Source organism: Corapipo altera, unplaced genomic scaffold (genome assembly GCF_003945725.1).
Source record: "Corapipo altera isolate COAL_440 unplaced genomic scaffold, ASM394572v1 22b, whole genome shotgun sequence".
In the NCBI taxonomy this organism is placed as follows: Eukaryota; Metazoa; Chordata; class Aves; order Passeriformes; family Pipridae; genus Corapipo; species Corapipo altera.
The window spans coordinates 21,421,673-21,445,055 of record NW_020884876.1 but is presented as its reverse complement, the minus strand read 5'-3'; the positions used below and the strand labels follow the sequence as shown (position 1 = coordinate 21,445,055).

The 23,383-nt window shown below is 39.4% G+C and overlaps 1 protein-coding gene across 4 annotated transcripts; it reads right to left on the bottom strand.

The window, feature by feature from the left end:
* Positions 1-1,427: 1,427 nt before the first annotated feature.
* YTHDC1 (YTH domain containing 1) lies at positions 1,428-23,296 on the bottom strand. Of its 4 annotated transcripts, XM_027635770.1 has the most exons (18): positions 23,177-23,296; positions 18,430-18,531; positions 17,479-17,807; positions 16,992-17,346; positions 15,623-15,712; positions 15,060-15,113; positions 14,372-14,466; positions 12,511-12,619; positions 12,293-12,410; positions 11,124-11,208; positions 9,060-9,226; positions 6,498-6,580; positions 5,037-5,073; positions 4,905-4,944; positions 4,739-4,801; positions 3,065-3,199; positions 2,228-2,435; positions 1,428-1,834 (listed from the first exon to the last, which is right to left on the bottom strand). In XM_027635770.1, the coding sequence occupies exons 1-18, from the start codon at positions 23,202-23,204 to the stop codon at positions 1,785-1,787; spliced, it is 2,148 nt and encodes a 715-aa protein (XP_027491571.1). In that variant the 5' UTR covers positions 23,205-23,296; the 3' UTR covers positions 1,428-1,784. The 4 variants fall into 4 exon arrangements, with proteins under 4 accessions (XP_027491571.1, XP_027491572.1, XP_027491573.1 ...); XM_027635771.1 differs by having other exon boundaries at positions 1,428-2,435; XM_027635772.1 differs by lacking the exon at positions 15,060-15,113.
* Positions 23,297-23,383: the final 87 nt, after the last annotated feature.

The following is a 23,383-nucleotide window of genomic DNA, read 5'->3' as shown; positions in this document are numbered from 1 at the left end:
TGGAATCATATGCAGGAATATGCATATTGAAATATGCATGGTGAACAGAAATTAGAACAGTGTGACATCCAGGCCCCAGATCTGAAAGAATCTGCTGTAACTGTTCACAGCTGGGTCCCCAGGCACAGCTCCATCATTCACTAACAGCCCCAATCACCCAGTTGCTGAGATGTCAGTTCAGATGCCTGAAGGCCAGCAAGCCTCCTAGAACACTCCATAGGCATTGGTCAGACAGGGCTAACAAAGGACACTGGAAACAGGATAGCGGGAAAAGTCAGAAAGTGCTCCATAGTCACTGTAAGGAGGGGTACTTCTTTTCAGTAACCTACTCAGAAAAATTCAGCTTATCTAGTACTGAATTTAAAAAGTAAAAACAAACAAACAAACCAACGAACCAATGAAAAACCAAACAAAACCAACTCCCCCTCTTAATTTCTTCATTTTAGAATCTGCATATAAAGCAGAAAAAGATATCAAAGTAGGAAGGTGGTCTATGATGCATTTCTCCAATTAGACACAGTATGTATACTAAATTTGTCACACTGATCTGACCCTACAGCAGGCATGCACACCTCTCCGTGAACAGTGAACTGTTTTGAGGAACTCAAACATGTGCAGCTTGCTGTGCTGCTTAGAGAATCCACACATACTTGCACGTTTGAGGTCTAACTTTTTGCTTAACACATGTAGATTTTTACTGGAATTGTAGACTAAAATAAACAGAATCCAGATTATTGCCAGATCTAAAAAACACACGCTTGCACAACTGCCACACTATGGCCAATCCTGTACTGCCATTTATAAAAACATTGCAGCACCTAGCACAGTGGAGCTTGGGTCTTTAAAACACATGCTACAGTTTGGCTTTCTTACATGATCAGATGATGCAGAAAGTTTATGAAGTCCACCCAAGCAGTGCTACTCTTACAAGTTTTGAAAAATTGGAAATTGCTAAAGAAACTGAAGAACTTTCACTACAAGTTTTACTTTGCTTCCTCCCCTCCTGCCCCCCAGTCTTACCATTGGCATTTCGGTTAAAATATTTCCTATCTAAGAGAAATAAAAAGTGATGCAGTTTTCACTACAAAGAACACATGGGGAGCATCTTGCAGAACTAACACACTTCTGAGAGACAGATATGACTGTGGCCAAGGACAGCCTCTCAATAGCTTAAAGATTGCATGATTAATATGAACATGTAGGGCCTTACTAACTCTGATGAGCTGCAGGAATTGTAAGCTGACTACATCACTGTGGAAACAGAAAAGCAATTACCTTTTATTTCAGCAGTCCTTTTCCTAAATTCAGGTTTCAAATCAACTTCACCTACCACATGAACATTTAAACTGTTTTTGGACACAAATGTTTTCCTAGAACTGCCAGAATCTATCAAATCTAGCAAGCTTAGAAAATAAAGAAACCTGATGTGACGTTTTAAACATTTCAATAGTTACCAATTTATTTTTATAAAAAAAATGGTAGCAATGTAGAATACAGCAATATTTTCTGGTTCCACACAGGCAGGTTGTGAACATTCCAAGCAATGTGTACATTTTGGAAGGAGACTAGACAAGAGAATTGACCAAAATGTTACTGAACATGGGAAGATTTTTAAAAAAGGCTAAAAATTAGATATCAATAGTGTCTTCTTAATATTGCTTTAATTACTGAAGACTGAAAAAAACACTTGACTTTACAGATAGGGTTAAAAAATGGGGTGGGGGAAAGAAAAAAAAGGCTGCTACAACACTGCCATACAGTCAAAAAAAAATAAAATTCAAACTTCAATATTTGCATACTTGATAGCAGCATTCTCCCATCGAACCATATGAAACTACAGGAAGAAAACATCAAAGCAAAAAAAAAAAAAAAGGCAGTTATCCATCAGTATTCAAAAACCTAGAATGAAGTCACTAAGTAGATGAACACTTATTGAGAATTAATTAATCAATATCTACATTCTTAGCTGTTTCCAACTCTGTTCCAATAGAAACATGAAGTTGAGTGTCAGCTTTGCGTATTTTATTTTTGGCCTATTTGAGTTTTTTTCCAGTTCATAATTCATTGCATGCCTGGAATAGAGAGGGTCATTATAAATCCTTCTACACAACGAACTTTAAGTAGACAGCTGAAAATAAAATGTACTACTTGTAAACACACAAAAAAATACAAGCTTTTTTTGTTTCAAGTGAGCACTGGTTCCAGATAGATTATCTTCGGTATCTACCTCTTTCACCTCTGTCTCTGTCCCGGTCACAAATCCTCTCTCTCTCCCTTTCCCGATCACGGCCTCTGTCGCGCTCTCTGTCTCTTCTGTTGTCTCTAGGGCGGTCCCGTTCCCGCTCCCGGTCCCTCTCCCGTGGCCTGCTTCTCCGACCACTGACAACTGCTTGTGTGCGGCGAAGAAAGTCGTCTACTCTCATGTCATAGTCATGCTGTGATGAAAGGACAACTCCGTTTATTTTCTTTCTCATATTAAAATTCCCCCCCTTATTCACAGGGCTGGCTGTACCTCTACAGAAAGCCCAGTATTTAAAAAAATCCCAAACAAATCCAAAGTGTCCAGCATCCATGAGCAGAAGCTGGGGTTCAAATGCCAGATATCAGCAAGAGACCTGAAAGCTAAGCAGCCTTCTAAGCCAACTGACAGAAATGTAACAATCTGCCCTGTTTTCTCATCTGCCTGTAAAAAATAGTAGAACACAAACTTCTGCCGATAAAGTAATTTGTTGTGCACGAGCACAGGCAATGTGACAGGTGTGTCCTTATTCAAAGCGGGCTTCAGCATGAAAACATTCAGAGCTGGACAGCTGGAAGCCAATCTAAAACACCCCTCAGTTTAAGAGTTTGAAAATTTTATGATTCTACCTCACCTGGGAGAGAAAAGGTTTTCAAATTTGCTGGAAGTGTCAATCTAAATAACCCATCTTTCTAGGGAACACTACTACAGGTCATAAAAATGCAGTTTATCAGTCAACAAAGCTCAGGTTAGGCTATAACTGGACCCCAGATTCCTACTCTAGCCTGCAGACTTGCATCCCCCTCTGTCTCTCTGGCCACTCACCACTCGTTTGTCTCTGTATCTCGCTTCATGTGGTACAGGATGATGTCCTGAGTATGGAGGGTGAGCTTGAGGTGGAGGTGCATGGTGCTGATAGTAAGGGTGGTGTGGTGGTTGTTCCATACCTGGATACGGCGGCTACAAGAAAGTTACAGGAAGTTTGTTAGTGTTTCAAAGCAAAGGAATGCACACAAGGCTGAGTGCTGGTAATTAAAAACACAGGTTACTTTCAGACGGAGAACACAGCAACTAAATATATCCGATTACAGCCTCCTAACCGAATGGTAGACTACTTTCCACTAAGTTGGTATGCTTTACTACCTCTCTACCACTGCTTTTAGAAGTTTGGTAAACACACTCCCCAAAACCAAACATGCCCTCCCTCCATATCTGCCTCAACATGATACTGTACATAAAACTTCTGCTACTTAAATGTGGTGGGTTTGGTTTTCTTAAACCTATGCATATGGAATATGAATTCTGTCCAAACCAGGCAGCTCTTACAGAACGAGTCTTTTCAGTGTCACTCCTTATGAATACATTTCTATTTTAACTGAAAAAACCCTTACTTTGCAAGACAAATTATTTGACAAATGGCAGATTTTTTTTTTTTTAGTAAGACATATTTTGGCTGATTTCTTCTACTTCTTCAGTCAGCAAGGCCTTCTTTTCCCATATTACCAAACCATCATTGCTTACATTTTTGTTACAAAGAAAGTAAGTGGAAGTGCTGGATTTTAGGATAACTACTTGGACAGCATGCAAAATAGGGAAGATGGGAGGGAAAAAAAAAAAGTTTCTGGAGGTTTGGCTGTGTTTGAAAAATCATTTTTCTTCCCATGTGACAAGCTCGTTCACTTCCTTCAGTTAGAACAAACCATAGCTGTGTTTCAGCTGAGAAAAATTAGAGGCTACAGGAGCATCTCTACATCTGGCACTGCTTTTTGCTCATTGCCAGTATACACAAGAGCCAAAAGACTAATTACAGTTATGCAAAATCAGGCCAGACTTATTATATGTAATCAAAATAACTTGCTATAATGACTACTCCTCCTGATGCACTATCAGTTAATTTCTATCTGCAGAGATGTAGATATGTGCACTCAGGTATCTGCTCATCTGACTGGGAAAAGATTGCATTTCAGTGGAGGCTGTATACGGGTAGACTTATTTTAACTATGTTGTGCAGTCCACTTTGCTATGTTCCTGCATGCTTCATTGCCATAGCCAAAAGCAAGCCACTGCACAGCACTAGAGCACATCAGCTCATTCCATCAGCCTCTTCAGCAAGTCCACCTGTTTGATGCATTTGCTGTTTGAGAGAAAGTCAATTACTGTGAACATTTAGCAGAATACAAAATGTTATTACACCCTCTTGTGTAGGCTAAAGGAGGGTTCTACTGTTTCCTCAGAGCTTTCATTTCTTGTAGATTCAAGCCAAGGCAGAGTCCAGCTACCTTACTGTTTACTGGAATGCCAGACTACTGCTGAGAGCTAAGTGAATTTCAAAATACTTGATATTAATATTTTCCCCTAAAATGTTTACACAGTTACAGCAAAGATACATTTTAGGAAAAGGGGAGAGTTGAATGCACACTGAATATGCCAGGCTCCTCTAGAGGGAAACAAAACCAGCCATATTCTATGGAGAAAAATCGAATTCAACAAGACACAAACCATTCCTTGCCACGGTGGTGGTGGTCCCATGTTGTGGAATTCCCTCACGTAATCATTGTAGGACTAAAATGAAAGACAGTAACATTACAATTTATGATAAGTGTTCTTTGAAAGTGCAGAAAGTTGAATATAAAAGTTCCCCAAAAATCTGCATGCACCAACTTACCCCATTTAAAAACACATCTCGTCGAACTCCTGAAAATCGTCTGTTGGGAATAAAAATTTATAGAACTAAATCCAATTTATCCATATAGACAAGTTAACAGGGCATAAAATGAGTAACATGAACACACCTTACCTGTCTACTTCGGGATATCTGGGGTCCTTTATATACCCTGTTCGAACATCAAGCAGTATTAATTCAATTTACCATCTCACGTTTACACTCTTAAAAACATACTCAATAGAAACTATTCTTTTATTTTGTGCCAGCTATGAAATTGTGTCTACCTGCTATTACCCTCACTTTTAAACTAACTCTCAAAAACTTTGAACTTCTTATAGACAGTGAAGACAAATAGTATAATGTCAAACAAAAAAGTGGCACAGATAAACCCACAGGAATCTGCACATAGTACAAATATGCAAGGGGGTAACTGTGCAAATAAAGACTTGAAATTTAGTCAAATGAATTGGGAATGCCCATGAATTTGAAGAGTACTGTCTCTTGGCAGTTAGTATGTAGTTGTTACTATTTACTAACTGTGCATTCAGTAGAAAATGTTCTTGTGGGCAACTCTTAAAGCTGATTTCTTAATAAATTTTGGGTACAATGCTACACAGAAAATTAAAAACAACCTAAGAAGCATCTGGAAAAGCCCCACAGGGAAAAGAATTCTTACAGCTTCGGTAAATCCCAGGAAGTAAGCTTTAAAGAGCTCAGTAAAATGGTGCAAAACACCAGGCATGCTTGTGCTAATAAAATAATGCTTCTGAGCTTCATTATTTTTAAATTATTTTTTCCTTTAAACAATGGTCTTAGAAAGAGCAGCAACAACACTCTTTTTGGCATCAAAGAACACAGGCTTGACAGATAAATGCAGGTTCTTATGAGATTTAGAAATCTACCACTGAAATAGTGGAATACACTTTTCCAACAGCCGTGAAGCATGATTTGGTAGACTAAAAGCAACAATTTTTTAACAGCTGCTTTCTGAAGAGGAAAAAAACAAAACTGTACTATGACCAGTGCTGTTGCTGCACTGTCATTGCAAACATTTCTCTCTGGACAACAACACAATTCCTTTCTCAAACTCATCATTAGATCCTCTCGTAAAATGCAGGGAAATTTCCCCCTCACCTCCTCATGTCTACGTTGTAAAAAAACTCTCTCTGAAAACAAAACTGAACATCTACTGACATCTCTGAACAGGGGCTGCTAGTCATCTCAGCTGACCTTCCCAGCTGGAAGTTTCCGATAAACATCTTCATTTGATGATTAGCACCTTGACAAGTAGGCCAGACCAACTCTTGTGCCCATATTAACAAAGCATTTGAGAGGATCATTCGCAACAGTGTACACATTTCTGAGGCTCTTACAAAGGGCTCAGCATAGGTTAACTCAGCTCTCTCTCAAACCAGTGAAACAGTGTCACTGACTTGTGTGAGAAATGGGTTAAATCAGCAGGCAGCACTTGGGACAAATCACATTTTTATATCCCAGTCGTATCAATATTTTACTTTTGAATGAATGAGGACATGCTAAAAGAGAAAACATTTGTGAACTGGTGCACACAAATCTTCAGAGTAAGATATTAACCTGGTCTTTGGTGAAACTCAGGGGCATAGTCAATCCTTGGTTTCTTTCTGCTGTTATGAATATCATAATCTTCTGGTCGACGCCTACACAAATTAGATATCAAAGATTAAACAAGGTTGCTTGAAGCGTTCGTCACAGCATAGTTTGAGCTACCCAGGATCTCAGTTTAATAATTCTGAATTCCATTTGCTTCAAAATATTCTACAGCTTTAAATCTGAACTGATATAATCAGGAACAGCTCAATTACATACCCTCTACTGTTACTTTCTGTCTACAGGAATTTTGGTAGTTAAGGAAGGAACTCTACCCAACTATACCTTCATATCAAACGAAAGGTAACAAATTTGTCTAAACCAACTCAAACTTAGGCGTTAACATTACACTTTTCACATTACATTTTTAAACAACCTATCAGATAACAAAAGAGTTCACAGAACATTGCAGTCAGAGGGCATGGAGACTGCTGCATTTGATAGCTACGGGGTAAAGAATTCTATGAAAGGTCTATTTCCATAACATTTATAAACAAAACTCTGCATGCTGTGTGAAACTGCTTCTTTCACTGTAACTTTCCTAATTGGGTAGGCCAGTTATATTATTTCTAATAATTTCTGTTCTAAGCAATTTACCAGGAATGGATTGGTGCATTTTACAGGGTTTAGGAGCGCTTAAGCTTCCTGATAATTAAAATAATTAGGGCTCCTTTCTATACAAAAGCTCTTCGACAGAAGAGATGTTAAGAACTTTGCTCTTCTTTATAAACATACATTCCAGTTGCTGTTATGTTTAATAAAGAACTGAAAAAGGGCTGCTAATTTTGTTCCATCAAGGTACGTAAACATTAATGGGAGACTCCAATTCTAACATAACGGTGTTTCTAAACACAAAGCAGCTAAAAATCTATTCCTTCCCCCATCCCACCCCAGCAATATAACTTCTTATGACAAGACATTAACACTTTCTTAAATCACTTAATTACTGTGCAACTTGCTGGCTGAGTAACAAGCTCATATAGCTTTTAGTTATAAATAGCATAATTTCTCCCCCCCCCCTCCCCACTTCCCAACTTCAGTCTTTAAAACCCACCATACCCAGTTACTAAGCTTTTTAAAATGGAAGCAGATTCTTTACTATAAGCAATAAGCCCAAAAACCAAAGCAGTTGCATCTACAGCAAATTCAGATCAAAGAAAATAAAAGCTGGTGTAAAGAATAAACATACCGCTTTCTTGTAGTTTTGAGAGTGCATTTACGACCGGTATAAAATATGATAGAAACAGTTCATATAGTAGTCCAACTACTGACTTTAAGCTGTAAGCCACATACATAAATGGAGGCCCTGGCAGGCTTGAGAAGGTGTGGTGGTGTTATATGTATAGTTTGCAGTCCATTGCAAAACCTTCACTTGTATATACTTTATTGCACTGGAAACCTCTTAGCTTAACTCCAAAAGCCATCTCGGTGTTCAGTCCTTTAAAGCCAAAAATAGGGGGGTGCTGCCAGGTTTCCTCCTACCTACTCGTTACAGTGTCCTTTTTTTTTATTTAAGCTCAAGGAAATGGGGACTCTTGTTGGGGCTCTGTACCTACCACAGGACGTTTCCACAAAAAGGAAACTTAACCAAAGGTTTCAGCCCAAACCATACATCAGTCTGTATGCAAAGTGGCTACCACGGGGAAAAGGTGTTTGGCAGAAGGGCTAATATCAGTTCTTTGCCAAGACTTCTCCAATTCTGTAACAAGTTATACCCCCTTTTTTCTGGAAAATGATGTTAAGTTCATATAGCAGTGATCAATAACCATGTCGATCCTCTAAAAATATTTTAAGTCCACAGGTACTGCCAGCATCTGGAAAGGTTGTAAATACAGACACAGCAACAGCCATTCTTTTTGGTTTGTTGCCGGGTCTCCAAGGGCCACTTGATCCCTTTTGGGAAGAACCTACTGTTTTCAGAAGCTCAGCAAGATGTGTGAATTCAGTGGTTACATGTTAGAGAATATTTGGCAATGGGGTTAACACATCACGGTGACACAATTTGAAACAGTCCCAATAATGCTCCTCTTGAATATCAAAATAACTTAAATATTTTATCCTCAAAATGAGGCGGCATCTTCTGCAAAATTCTAAGTGATCCTTATAAAAGTCCCATATTTGATAAGGCTTATCCAGAGACACACCTGAAAGAAAAGGCTTTTACAAGATATTAACACATTTTTGGCATATAAATATTTCCTCCTCTCCATCTAGCCTGCTCATCATCAAGCCGAGCTTACCTACAGCTAGCATTACATGTTGCATTAGCTCAATAAATGATCTAGTCTAAACTAGAGACAGCACTTTAAGAGCTTTTTTCTGCAAAAGCAAAGATCCCCATTTTCCTCTTGAAAAATGACAGACCGGGGAACCATGTGAAATCCTCAATGAAGCCACAAACTTGTCCATGCAGCTTGATTTGAGGATTTTCTCTCTTCTTTATCGCAGGGAAAGCTTTGACGAATCACATTCCTCCATCACGTTATTCTGATACATGTGCCTATTATCAGTCCAAAGAACGTTTCTAACCTTCCCACGTCCCGAACGGGGTCTCGACGGGATGGGCGTCCTCTTGATCGGGGTTGTGAGTGCATTCTTCTCTTGTGCCTCATTTTATGAATGACTTGATACAAGTCAATACTTTCATCGGGAGGGAAGAGAAGACAAAGTTGCGTTCCACATTCCGGCTCAATTTCCTAGAATTAGTTAGAAGTTCAGTAGTGGTTTATAAACTGAAGAAATGAAACTCTCCCCAAATACACTGACAACATACACTTTAAAAAAAAAAAAAAAGAACACTTTGAAGAGATTTCAGTATCTCTAGAGACAGCAAAATTCACTTACATTACCTTTCACTCTTTAGCCACTACTTAGAATTTTCATAAATTAGTCCAACATTTGGGGCAACCATATCTTCCCATGAGACATACAGGCCACATCACTGTTTTGCTACAAAAATCAGAGGACTGTTTTTCATCACAAAGAAAATGATCACCTATTACAGAAAGAAAAGTGACAGACATAGGAAAAAAATCCACTCCAGCTTCACATATAAAGCCGTGGCCTGATGAAGTTGACTATTACCACTCAAAATGAGTTCTTTGTATGGTAGACAGGTCCATGAGAATACCGACTCAATGTCTGACACCAGTTAAAACAAGCAATTTATGTGTTCAGGATTATTAGGAAAGGAACACAAAACAAGAAAATCATTATACCACACTGGAAGTTCATGTTCCACCCACACCTTTAATACTGGGTGCAGTTCTGATCCCTGCATCTCAAAAAACAGGGGGACAGTAGAAATGGAAAAGCTTCAAAGCAGGGCACCAAGAATAACTGAATGAGTGTAACAATTCCTACATGCAATGACTGAGCAGGTCGTGTCTCTTCAGCCTGGATTAAAAGAGAAATATGTGGTGTATGGGGAACAAGGTGGATATAATGGGACCGTTGGACACCACAACTTATTTGGAGGAGAGAAGGAGAGAGATCAACTTGCTGACTCTCTCTTCCAGTACAAGAACTTAGGGCTATCAAACGAAGCTAGCAGGAGCCAGGTGCGAAACAATCCAAAAAAGTGCTTCTTCAACCTGGTGACTAGCAGGCCTGTGTAATGCCTTCCCAAATGATGTTGTAAAGGCAGAATTTCAATGTACGCATCCTCAGAGGAGAGATCCATTCAGAGTGACATAAACGCAAACGGATAAACGACAACCACTTCAGGAAATAAGCAGAGCTGAAATCAGGGAGAGCAAGCATGAGACAATGCTTGCCCAGAACTAACCGTATAGTAATCTTATGAAAAAAGATGAAACCCACATCCAGATTGTGACTGTACTGTGAAGTGGACAAAACATCAAAAAAATATATTTCCTTGACCATTTAAAAGAAAAAAAGTTAACTGAAATCCTTTTTTTTTTTTTTTCAAATTCACACTAAACTAAAACCAAGACCAATACTACTGTTTTACTTCTGCTACACAACAAAGCAAACGTATGTATGGGCAAAACAATGCAGTACAGAACTGACATTTTCCTTTAAATATGGGGATTATACAACTCCCATCTTGTTGCAAGAAAGCAGAACCCGTTATTTTACCCAAGGCCTGGTTACTTGATGACAGCAGCTACATACCCACACTCTGATACGTCTGACAAGACAAAGAGCCACCCCCACTTTAAATTTGCTTAGTATATACTTTTTAATAGCAGTCTACCTCCTAAGCAATAGTTCATATAAAAAAAAATTGCAATGCAGAACACAGCTGGAAACACCAGCACTTGCTCTTAAAAACTGATGCTATATGGTTTGCACACCATACAATGCAAGGTACATTACATTTCAAATCCAAAATATCACACAGTTTTGAAGCAAACACTGTTAATTGCAAAGATGACAACAGAACTGGCACCATATTGTTTTCTTTTTCCTTCTTCCACAACAGCATTAGAATGAAGCAGAGTGCCTTTGCTACAGCACTCTACTGCAAGTAAAAACTGATCTAAAACACTCCTAATCTTCTGCACATACAAAGCTGAAAGCAAGCACTAGAAGATGCAGGTTATAGAAAAAAAGTAATAATTAACAAACCTGTCCATCGCGTCCAATCTTTACTGGCTTATGTTCGTTCCAAGGATTGGTCAGGTGAGCAGACTTAGTGAACGGCAATTCCCGCCTAAATATGCAAGTGGCACCATTTATAGTTTTGCCTCTGTTTTTCATTACGGAAAGATTTAAAAACGCATACAGCAGGGTATTACATACAAAATAACATTGTTATCCTTTGCACTGTCAGGTCTCTGAATGTATTCTTAGGTGGTATGTACTGGTAACTGGAGATTTCACTTTGACTTCTTCCAATATTAACTAATATAGTCCATACGATGTCAGACCATCGTTTCAAAGAAAATTCTTTTGGTCTTTGTGCACTATCGAGACTGTGCTTGTTTATTATCTCACCATCTGAATACACTGACCAGTCTCTATGTGATGTGGTAACTCATGGTACCTACTGAAAAAAGTCTCTGAGCATGTGACTTAACTATGAAGCTAGAACTGCTTTGAGCTGGAGGTGGGAGTCAATAGCTTCCAGAGGACATTTCCAACCTAGATTTTTCTCTATTTCGAAGTCCCACTTTAGTCTTTCAGGCAGCCTGAAGTGCTTGTACAACCACGCTACCATGTATCTCACAGGACTACTATAATTTTTTTAAGAGAGTTTTAAAACCTTTTCTGTGAAAACATACTCGGTTACATCAATGAACATACTGCTCACAACCTACACATTATACAAAATACCTGTACAGTTTGTTATTTTACAACAGTAGCATTTTCTTTGTTCAGTCAGATAAAGACAGATTTGTCCTTAAGGGATTTTTTCCCTTATATTCACTGCTGTCTGTTCAAGTGAGCAGTTATTTTACTCAAACACTTAGAATACAGTTTTCTGGTTTCAGTGCAAAAGATCAGTGAAGGAATGCAATCGAGTGTTAAAAAATTGTTTACATTAAAAAAAAAAAATTCTTTCTATAATGCATTGTCTACATTAAAAAAAAACCCATGTACTTTCCATTGCACATGCCAGGTACAGACCTGAGCCCCAAGGAGAGTAACATGGAGGCATGGTTTGGGGAGATTGGAGGACACATCTCTGGTTGAATCGAGTTTCAGAAGGATGCGGTCAGCACTTGAGTGAGTAACATGCAGAAGTGGGATTATAATGCCTTGTTACTGACAGCAACATATGAACAGTGATTTACCTGCAAATCCAGTCAATTTTAAAGACACCTCCCAACATTTTTGCATTCATTCCTGCAGGCAGCACCCAGTGTATAGGTGATCCTCCATGATGGGACTCTGAAGACAATCTTGCAAACCCTAAAGGATTTCATATGAATTGTAACAAAGATACAACAGAAAATCTGTGGAACATAAAACTCACTTTCACTTACCTTGATAATAGATCACTTTCCCTTACCTTGGAATTTGCCACTCTCCCTTACAGAAAATATCAAAATAACACTCCTTGCTGATCTAAATGCAGCATTAAGCTTCTTTTCATTCACTGGAAGCGTTGACCACACTCCCTAAAACAGAACAACACCCGTCCCACCACCAAAACATGAGAGTTCATCTCAAGTGATTTAGCTAACAGAAATTATAGTGCAGATGAGGAAAACAAGACCAAAATAGTGTACTGGGATAGAAGATAATGGAAAGAGAAACGTATTGCTAAATTCATGTCCTTCAGGAAATATTTTTAGCCTGTCTTGTGCTAAAACTTTTAGAACACTGGCTTTTCAATGTTTTTTGAACTTTTTTTGAAAGATGCTTTGAGACCATCTGTAATTACAATGGAAACATTATAATGATGGACAGACACCTCAAAAATACTAAAAGCAAAGGTTTTCATGTATGTTTTAAGTGACGTTGGGAGTTCACATATTATATAACACACACGAATATGAAAAACCAGCAGCACATATACTTAAAAGTGGGTAGATAGACTTCAGTACAGTATTGCAGATTTGTTGAGGGCAGTTTGCAGACTTTAGAACTGTTTCAGTGAAAGGCCAGCAACATGAAAGATACCAGAGTAACACTTTAACCTGACAATACAACTCCACATCCTCATCTACAACTATTAGCTACTACCTCCTCCACCAGCCATTATCTAGCCACGCAGGATAAAACCCAATCTGTTTTAAGGTACCAGCTGAGCTGAGATACAGAATATCAGTCTGGATCTAAGATCTACCAAAGAAAATGTTCCTCCCCTTACTGTTTTTAGTGAAGGTGTGTATACAAGTCCTGCTCTGAGCTCAGATCAATGTTTGTTTGACTGGCAATTCGTTAGTCACCAGATAACTATTTGGCTTTTTTACTAGCTTTCAGTCAGATTACATGGCCTTAGGCTGCTTCTAAAGCCCTGCTGTGAACTAGAACAACTTATTATATTGGCACCACAAAAATGCAGTGGCATAGCACTGATGCTTATACATTGAGACAAAAGCATCGCCTCCAAGAACTTTAGGAACAAGGATACTACTGCAGCTCTGAGCATGGATGAGGCACAAAAAGGATATACTCCTTTACAGAGCTAAAGCAAAAAACAAGACACAGTGATGTTCACTGCAGAGATCAGACACAAAGGGGGGGGCAGGGGTACGAGCCAAATCTGCCTGGGAGTTTTGAGATTTGTTTAATCATTTTAATGTCACCCTATTTTAGAAAATCTTATTAATAGAATAGCCTACTCTGTATATATTGTGTAACAGCAAATAAGATATCTTCTCTATAAGTTGTTCCACACCAATACAAAACCACCAGAGTGGCCTAGTGCAACAGACTAGGCACCTATAGTGCAATTCCTCAACAGCTGAAGTCTAGTGCTTTGGAATTCCTCCCAAAGAATTCACACAAGCACTGCCAGGCATACACTTCCACAGTAAGGCTTCAGATCCCTGAGTCAACTGAGAAAAGTTATTTTTACAGCATTAGACAAAAGACAAAACAACCTTCTGAACTTCCTCACAGTACAGCGATACAAAGAGAGGTGTTGAGGAAGGGGAGAAAATACCATCCCGGCATTCCCGATGGAGGTTGGCTTAAGACCTTATCAAAGAGACCCCAAGGCCTGTTTTTTTACTCTCCTCTTACCAAGATAAATGACTGACAGTCTAGAAACTTTTCTAGGTTACAGTGGAAGCAGAAGAAACCAGTTTTTATCTCTGCACCTACTGAGATCTGATGCAGAAAATAACCCATCTCTCTACATGCTCTTCTATCCTAAGATAGCTATCTTTGAAAACAAAGTTTTTGAAGAAAATTCAACATACCTTTGCTTTAGCAAGCGATACATTTTCATGGTTATTACTTTTGATGAGAAAGAATCTTGCATCTTGGAGAATGTATTTAAGTTTACTTGTTTGGTCTGAAAAAAACAGAGTATCAAATAAGCTGATGTGTAAATACTTAGTTACCAAGCATGTTGCTTTGAGTGTAGATAGCTGTTTGCTTCCTTCAAAATATCCCACCCAATTCCTACCTATATATTATCACAGCCACCCAACTTGAAGTCTAAGCTGTAGAGCACAAAATGCCAGGGGAAACAAAAACAAAAATAAAACTTAAGATATCCAGGTAAAGAAAAAAATAAAATTAGCATGATTCAGTGATGTTCCGATATACAGGACTTATTTCCCTGCTTAAGAGTCTTTGAATAAATACTGGGTAACACACACAACAAGCACAAGTTGTCCAACAGAGAATGCTGAAATGTTCCTCTTTTCAAATTTAAGCACTCTCTTTTCTAATTTGCTGCCTCTGCAAGGAGCAAAGTGACTAAACTTTTTGCATATCACTCTCAACACATGCAAAAGTAGCTCAAGGTTCACTTATCATGCTCAGAACAATTACGTGCTCAAATTGATTTATATCGGAACATCACTACTTACAGGTAATTCAATCAACAGAGACAATGGTTTGCTATGGGGCATGCATTAAAAATTCAAATTTAAATGATACCTTTTTGGACAGCACGAACGGAAGATGATAATTTCTCATGCTTCTTTTCTGAACCTGTGTTTAGCCAAAGTACATTTGTTCAGATTGAGCCTTAATAGAGATAATATACAATTTCTACAGCCTTGTCACATACAATTTTCATTCATGACAAATTATGCTTTCTGGCGCGCACCCACACACACAAAAAATACTATTCAATGTGCACGAGTGTTTTGTTTTGGTTTTTTTTTTTTTTTTGGTTTTGGTTTTGGGTTGTTTGGTTTGGGATTGGTTTTTAATAGTATTTGAACAATTTCCTACTCAGAAAACTAGTCACTGAATCATCATCTTCCAAGTTTAAAATAAAAAAAAGTGAAAATTCCACTTAAGCAACAGAATAGCATTAAAGTAACAAGAAAGCCTACTCCCCCCAAAAGGTATCCACACACAACATGCCAGAAGTCAATACCAAATTATACAAAGCTACATACCCCATAAATCTCTACAGCCAGTTACATTTATTTTAGATTACACCTTAAGATTTGATGCAAGTCATGATAACAAGCAATAAAAGGAAAGAATACCTGCGTACGATTCTGATGCAGAACTTCCACTTCTGTCAAAAACAATGGGAGAGATACCTCTAGCTCTCTTCCTCTCCTTCTTTTTCTCATCTAAAAAGAAACCATAACAAATAAAAGCAATATTTTAAACACCAAGTGTCAGGCAAAATTGAGATTAAAAAGTACTGAGACAGGAAAACAACATCAGTAAAAGTGAAGTTAGCGTTTGGTTTGCACATTAAAATTGTGGTTGTTGCTGCAAAACTACCATGCACAAAAGAAGCAAATGCTAATTACTCAAGCTTTTCATTCATAAAAGGAAGATGATTGCCACAAAACTAGTAATTCTATGCAATGTTTAGAGACAGAACTTATCTTCCTGGTGTTTTAGTAAGGGTGGGTTAGCTCTTCTCTCCAGCCTTCACCCAAATGTGCAACATCAAGCACAAACTGTGTTGCAATAGTGATATGGGCTCATTTGCTCAGAGTTCAACAAAACAGCAAGAGGTAGGAAAACAAAACACTGTGGCACACAGGCAATTATTTCCACTCTAAAAATGTGTTATGTTATACCACAGGGCTTTTTAGAACAGTTATTACAGCTTCACTTGTCTTTAGGTTACACCTTGCTGTTCTCTAATTCCAAACAGCAGAGCTGAGCTAAAAAAGGCAGCATGTTAAGGAGGATGACCACCTATGGAGACTTCAGACAAGGAAGATACACAATAGGAATCTTAACAGGATTGCAAGTTGCTTTCCTAGAAAAAACAAACAACGAACAGCCAAACCCAAAAGTATTTATGTCATTAGCACTTCATAGCTGTAAGTTAGGACCAGTCATAATATAAAACTGTGAAGCATTTGTTTCTAGTTTCTGCTTAAAACATTAACCTCCTTCTAAATTTGCCCTAATAGCTAATATTTTCAACTTAGGTTTACATTTTCTAAGCTAAAGGCAGTCACTATTTAAGACTGAACTATACTTCCCCGGGGAGTTAGTGCTTTTATTACACCAGTCTGCCTGGTCACTCATTTAGATGAATACTGAACAGCTTAACAACAACTTAAAATGAATTGTGTGGGAAGCAAAGCCACTAGGTACTCAAGAAAACACTAATTTTAATGTTTCAAAGCATTGAACAGCGAGGTCAAATCATTCAAGAACACTATGAATCCTCAATATGGTAATCCAGATATTCAAAAGTTTGGGTGTAAGAAAATACCACTTTCTAGTGCACTTTCTCCTTGCCTATGGTATTTCATAATTAACATCTTACTGACTTATGCTATGACAGCTTACTTTTAACATGGTCAGGAAGTGGTTATTTTTAAAAGTAGCCAAACTTTCAATGGTAAGGTATTTCAGACTAGCATGCATGTTGCTGCCTACCTGATGCATCTGAACCAGACCCAGATCTGACTGACCCATCTGTGAAAGAGGCAGATTCAGAATCAGAATCGCTGGCTTCACTCCGTGTGTCATAGTCATTTCCTTCCTTCTGATCTCTCTCATCCTGTTCATACTCTTCTTCATCTTCCTCTCCATCTTCTTCCACTTCTTCATCTTCCTCCCCTTCATCATCTTCCTCCTCTTCCATTCCTTCCTCCTCATTCTCGGTGTTGCCTTGTTCAGAGGAACCACTACTGCCAGTCTCGTGATCTGAACAATATTCCTCAGAGTTCACCTCTTCTTTAGAAGAATGGCTAGATCTGCTTGGTCTTCTATCCACATCATGCCTGATTCTCTGATGTTTAAAGAAAAAGTGAATCAGCAGTCATATAACATTGTCAGGATGCACACACAGTCCTAAGAGAACGTGCCTTATAAAAGTCTCACAAAACTGCTTCATTTATAAGGCAGCAAGAATATTTAATACCTCTGAACCATCTGGTGTAGAAGACTTTGCCCTTCTGTCAATATCCCTCTTCCTCATGCAGGTTTTTTCTGGTTGTCCTTTATAAGGTTCCCTGGAACTGCTTGTCACGCGCATCTTTCGATCAGCATCTGGGCGCTTGTTTCTATCAGACCTCTGATACTCCTCATTCTTGTATTCTGATACTGGTTTTCCTTTGGTACTCACTATTCTCTTGTTATTGCTAACTGATGAACTAGGAGGCTTTGGCATCATCTGCCTCGATGAATGCACAGAAGGTTTTTGCCTCTTGCTTTCAGCATTTTCCATCCTGTCAGTTTTTCTTTTTGATCCTTAAATAGAAAGAAATATCAAGTTCAGTGTTATTTCCTGTATCAAAACAAAAACTGTACAGAGGCTCCTACTTCCTCTGTTTAGCTAATTCCCCTGCTGCAGTCACAGGAAGCATCTCCCAGTTGTAGGCTTTGCAGCAACACTCAAAACTGCTTCTTATGAACAGCTCATGTTCCAAAACATGTATTTTCTTTATAAGAGCAAGCCTTTAGGCTTTGGTAGGTGTTTTCTAAATTTTATATATGAGAATTCTAAATTAAATGCTTATGGAATTGGCCTAAAGCCAAATCAACAACCGAGCTGGAACCAGATTTTGAGTCCCCCTTGCTCCACTTCCATCTCACTTCATCAAACCAAAAAAGACAGTCCTTTTCTAACAGCAAATGAATTCAAAACAAGCCAGACTCAGCAATTGCTTTTGAGACAAAAGGAAACAGAGTTGACTGTTTGTTTGGAAGGTCAGATGAAAAAGCTCATGTCCTGGAAATAAAGACTTTTAAAAAACTCTCACTCCTTGAATCAGGTTACAAAATCTGCTACTCCAAAGACTTTAACTATAGTGAGACAGACATTTTTTACCATTTACGTTCCTGCAGGACATTCACTACCCAAGTCACCTACCCTTTTTCTCACTTTTATCTTGCTCACTATCAGGGTTATACAACTCATCATCTTGGTCAGGAGCATCAGTCAAAATGTCATCCAGGACATTCAGTTCACCATCTGAAAATACACAAAAAAATGTCAAAAACGACTATAAAAAGTCTGGACATGTGTCAGAGACTGAAACGGTTAATGATTTATGCATTCTAGGAGACTTCTGCAGGCTTTTGACCTCTGATGGGCAGTTGGGCCCATCCCTCCCTCCAGTGCTGAAGGTGTCAAGCCCTGAAAAGGCAGGAAGAGCTGAGTTTATACCTCTGATGGCCCATCAAAGCCCATCCCCCCCTCTGCTAATCTTGAAAGGTGGGAAACAGGCCAGACACAGAAACTCTGCGCAGGCCCAGGGAGAGGTTGGAGGCTCGAGAAATGGCCCGTAATGCTAACCATGGATATAATAACTCATAACTTCTTGGAGTGTGGGGGCTTCCCTCCTTCACCCCCAGCAGATCAAGGCCACCACTTCAACTGACAGACATGGAAGCAGCAACTACCAAGTGTCATCGCTGGACCCCGTGGGCGATGACTTTACACATTTTTTCCACTCTCATCTTTTCTTTTTCCTTACTCTCATCCTGTCTTTCTCTCCCCTATGCATTTTCTCCCCCACAAAGGTTATCTCTATGCCACATTGTTATATGACAACACCCAAAATGCTAGCATACCTGTTGATACAAAATTGTTAAAATAAACCTTACCAATATATGTTTTCAGACACCGATTATTCAGTGTCATTTCACTCTAATCCACCCCAAAGGAATTATTGATAAGAACCTGGGTTACCCCCCTCCCCTTTTTCTGGGGCAGGTCGTAACCACATGTAAAGAACGAGTATTTAGAAACCCAAACATTTCCTTTAGGGTTACAGATCTGCCACAAAGCAAAAATTAACATCTTCTTGATTTATTTCCACAGGTTCAGCTGGAAAGAGCAAGCAAAGCAAATAAAAGAATTAAAATACAACACAGGATGCATTTAGACCTGTGAATAAGATCCAAGTTGGCTCCTCATGTCACACAAGCTTTGCAGGAAAGCTGACCTACAAATGAAAGGTTAACATAAAGTCCTGCACAAAATTTGAGAAAAAGGGAGACTGGGAGATAGTCTGAGTGCCACTAGTAAAGAGGAGGGACCCTTATCTCTTCAAAATCCCGAAACCTGCACCTTAAATTATTTCCCTTCCTGATCTACTATTTTTGTTGTCATTGCCGTGTTAGGAGGGTGGGGTTTGTGGTTCACTTACAAATAGAAAAAAAAACGCAACAGGGTAACTTAACAACAAGAATATAAGTTAGGTCACCCCACCGCAGAAGGAGAAAGCCGTACTTATTTGCTGCATCATTAACTCTTGAGCTGTTCTGAAAAAAAAAACACCAACCCACAACTAATTCACCTTGATCAAAAGAGCAAATGTTTAAGAAAATCCATGCTAAAAGCAGTAAATGACTACACTTGGTGACACAACTTTTAAAATCTGTCACTGTTTCCAACTGATTCACTTTGCCTGAAACCAAAGGGGATATATGGTGATTCTAGCAGAAGGACTCACCAGCTTTAAGGTAGCAGGTCTATGTTTCAAGCACTTTAAAAAACAGGAGTGAACTAAGCCTAAGCACATGAAGGGAAAAACAACAAAAAAGGTATTAATTTTGGAACCTCCTGTTTCTTCTCCTAAACTCCAAAATTCTTAGTTCTTTTCACTTTATGATCGATTCTATTTTCTGTGCTCATGAAAAAGAAAGCAAATTCCAAGGACTCAGCTAGTTGACACTATCTGTAGAAGATGCAGGTAAGGACTCCTGTACTGGATGAAACTGGGGCAATGCAGAAGTCCTCCACAGTTTGGCAACTTGTCTATCACAAAATCTTGAGCTAAGACACAAAAGAAGTTTTACAGCTTGATATTAAAAAAAATACACAATCCACATAATTAAAAGTTAGTATTATAATTGTCTCTCTACCATATACTACCAAACCTAAAGTCAGCATGTGTGCTAACTTTCCTGCTGGCACTTCTCCACATTTGCAGTGGTAGGGGAATATGAAGTGATCCCTGAGCTGCCTAATTAGCTGGTGTAGCTAATGCAAAGGAAGCTGTGCAGAGAGAGGTGGATCAAACCTTTCCTGGCAATTTATAGGTGGCTGGCATTCAAATGCAACACAAACTTGAATCGTAATTCTCTTGGGAACAGCCCTTTATGTTTGTAGATACCTATATATCCACAGTAAATATTCTCACTGTTACTGATAAATATATGAGAGTCAGATTCATGGGTGTGCAACTGCTAAACACAGGCTGCAATTTCCTGGCTTGCATTCTGCTTCCCCACAGAAGACTTGGCAAGTCCAGAGCACAAGATTTTTTTACTGGATACTAATGAAAAAGAGGTGCACTAGGATTAAAATATTAAACATATCATCCATCTCAGATCACACATATTGAACGTCAGGTTTATTTCCCTCTTGGTGAGACAGCACCATACTTGAGTAAATGACATTTAACCTACCTACTGCAGTAGCATTCAGAGGTGGTAAAAGACTCCTGTATCAGTTCATTCAGAAATAAATCACAAGGAAAATTTAACAGAAAAAGCAAGTCTGGCACACACACTCTGATAAACCCCTTCCACGTTTGATGGGCCTCATTTGTAGTTGGAACCTTAAACAAGTACGCAAGAGACAGGAGCAGGATAAGTTTCCCCCATCCCCTTCTGTAGATATGTCGACCCATTTTATTTAAAAACACATTTCTAGACTTATTTAGCAGCCTGGTTCTTGTCTCTCGCTTGCATCGGACATACTGCTCAACAGACTTCCACAAAATGATTCCTCTCACTGAACTGCCACTGCTAGCGTTCAACCTGATGAACTAAATTATCTCAGAGAAATATCAGGAAAAATACAGAAGGTGAAAAACGGCAGAGGACAGATTTTTTTACAGTTCATCACCACTGAAGGGAAAAGGACCAACTGAGTCCTTTTCATTACAGATACTCCCAACAGGGTTCTCCTGCAACTTATCTTTTTTTTTTGATCCCTCCAGGAACAAATGTAACTCACCCAAAACAGCAGTAAAGTAATCTGGGAGGCCACGTCTTCCCTACTGGCCGCTAGTGTTAGATCTATTCACTAGAAGGTCCAAGCAAAAATCTCATTTGGCACACAGAGAAGATACAACCAGATGATTTCAAACTAAACAGGTCTGCAAGCTTTATTTCTACTTTTTTAAAGCAGTGAAATAGCATTTCTCTTCCAAAAGGAGCACTAACAGCCGAAATTTCAGTTGCAAATAAACGTGCATCAACACCTGCTATTCAGTCAAAAAAATTCTTTTCACAGGACAAATAATTAAAAGCAAATTAAAGCACAAAACAAAAATATCTCATCTGCTACTCATGACTTGACCACTGTCAGTGACTAAAAAAAACTAACAAAAAAAATATTCAAGCCCAAATGGATAAAGAATTATATGAACAGAAATTTATAGATGACAATAGCAAACATTTCAAATTCACTGCTCATCCACGGTGGCAGATCAGATCTGTTTCAACACAACCTGATTGTATCCTCATTTACCAAATTTACAATAATACTGCATTAAGGATCAAGCACCAGCAACAACTTTATTTATCAGTTCTAACACAATCTATAGGGAATTTTCCATGTGATATAGTTTCACAATAAATATTAGAGACAGTAAACTTTCACCACTCTGACAGAGCCGTTTAATGGACACATGTCCTGTAAAAAGCTTTACATGAAACCTATTCCCCACAGAAATCCAAACCAACATAAAGCAAACCACAACACCATAGTGATACTTTACCTTTTTTATAACTCTGCCACTACCTGAACTAACGACCAAATGGCAATCCTCTACATCTAAACTTTCGTTTTGCTTGTTAAATGGACTATTTTGTGAGGTGAGACTGATATAATCTCTCAGATAACACGCGGATCACTTCAGCTTCCCTGCATAGCGGCAGTCGGTTATAAGAGCTGTGATTATACTATTCCAGAGCAATTATTCCAGATTAATTAAATAATCCAGATTATTATTCCAGAGTAACGGCTCTGGAGACGTCAGATTCCTCTACGTCAAATATATTTACCCACAGTGCCCAGAAAGCAGAGCTGACTGCAAAAAGCCAAACCACAATTCTGACAATTGCCAAAATAATATTCCAACGCCAGCTTCTGTTTAGTAAAGTAACTACATCCCTCCACAGAAAATCCTGCAAAAAGCAAGCAAACAAAAAAAAGGCCTAGCGATCCAAGCAGAAATAAATAATAATAAAAATAAAAATAGCAGATACTTTCTGCGAGAAGACATCAAGGAGTAAGTCGCTGCCGATAATTTAAAACTTAGGGCCCACGAACTTATCCCCGCTCCCGCTGCTCAAGTCACCTTGCCCCGAGCCCGCTGCCGCGTGGACGCCCCGTTACCCGGGGCCCCGCCACCTCCAGCACCCCAGCGCAGCACAAGAAGCGCTCCCCTGCGAAAATCGCCCTTGAAGACTCACTCCCGACCCCATCGCCCCTCCGGGAGGAGACTGATGTCTCCCGGCGTGAAGGCCCAGCACCAGCACCCAAGCTGGCCCCGGGGAGGAGAGAAGGCTCGGGCGGGGGGGGGGAACCTCCCTCTCCTGCCCGAGCCTTCCCTCCTCCCCGGGGCCTAGCGATTGCCCCCACTCCTACCGCCTCATACCTTTCTCCTCCCGGCTATCCGTCGCCATCCCGCCGCCGCGGCGAGCTCCTAAGATGGAGGCTCCCTCTTCCTGCACGTAGCGCTTCCCTCTTCCCACAGGGCGCCGCTTTGTTTACGCTCCGCGCGTCACAGCGGAGGGGCGGGCGCTGAGGGCGCGCCCGCCATTTTAGTCCCTGGCGTTGCCCCTGAGCTATTTCCCCCCCCCCC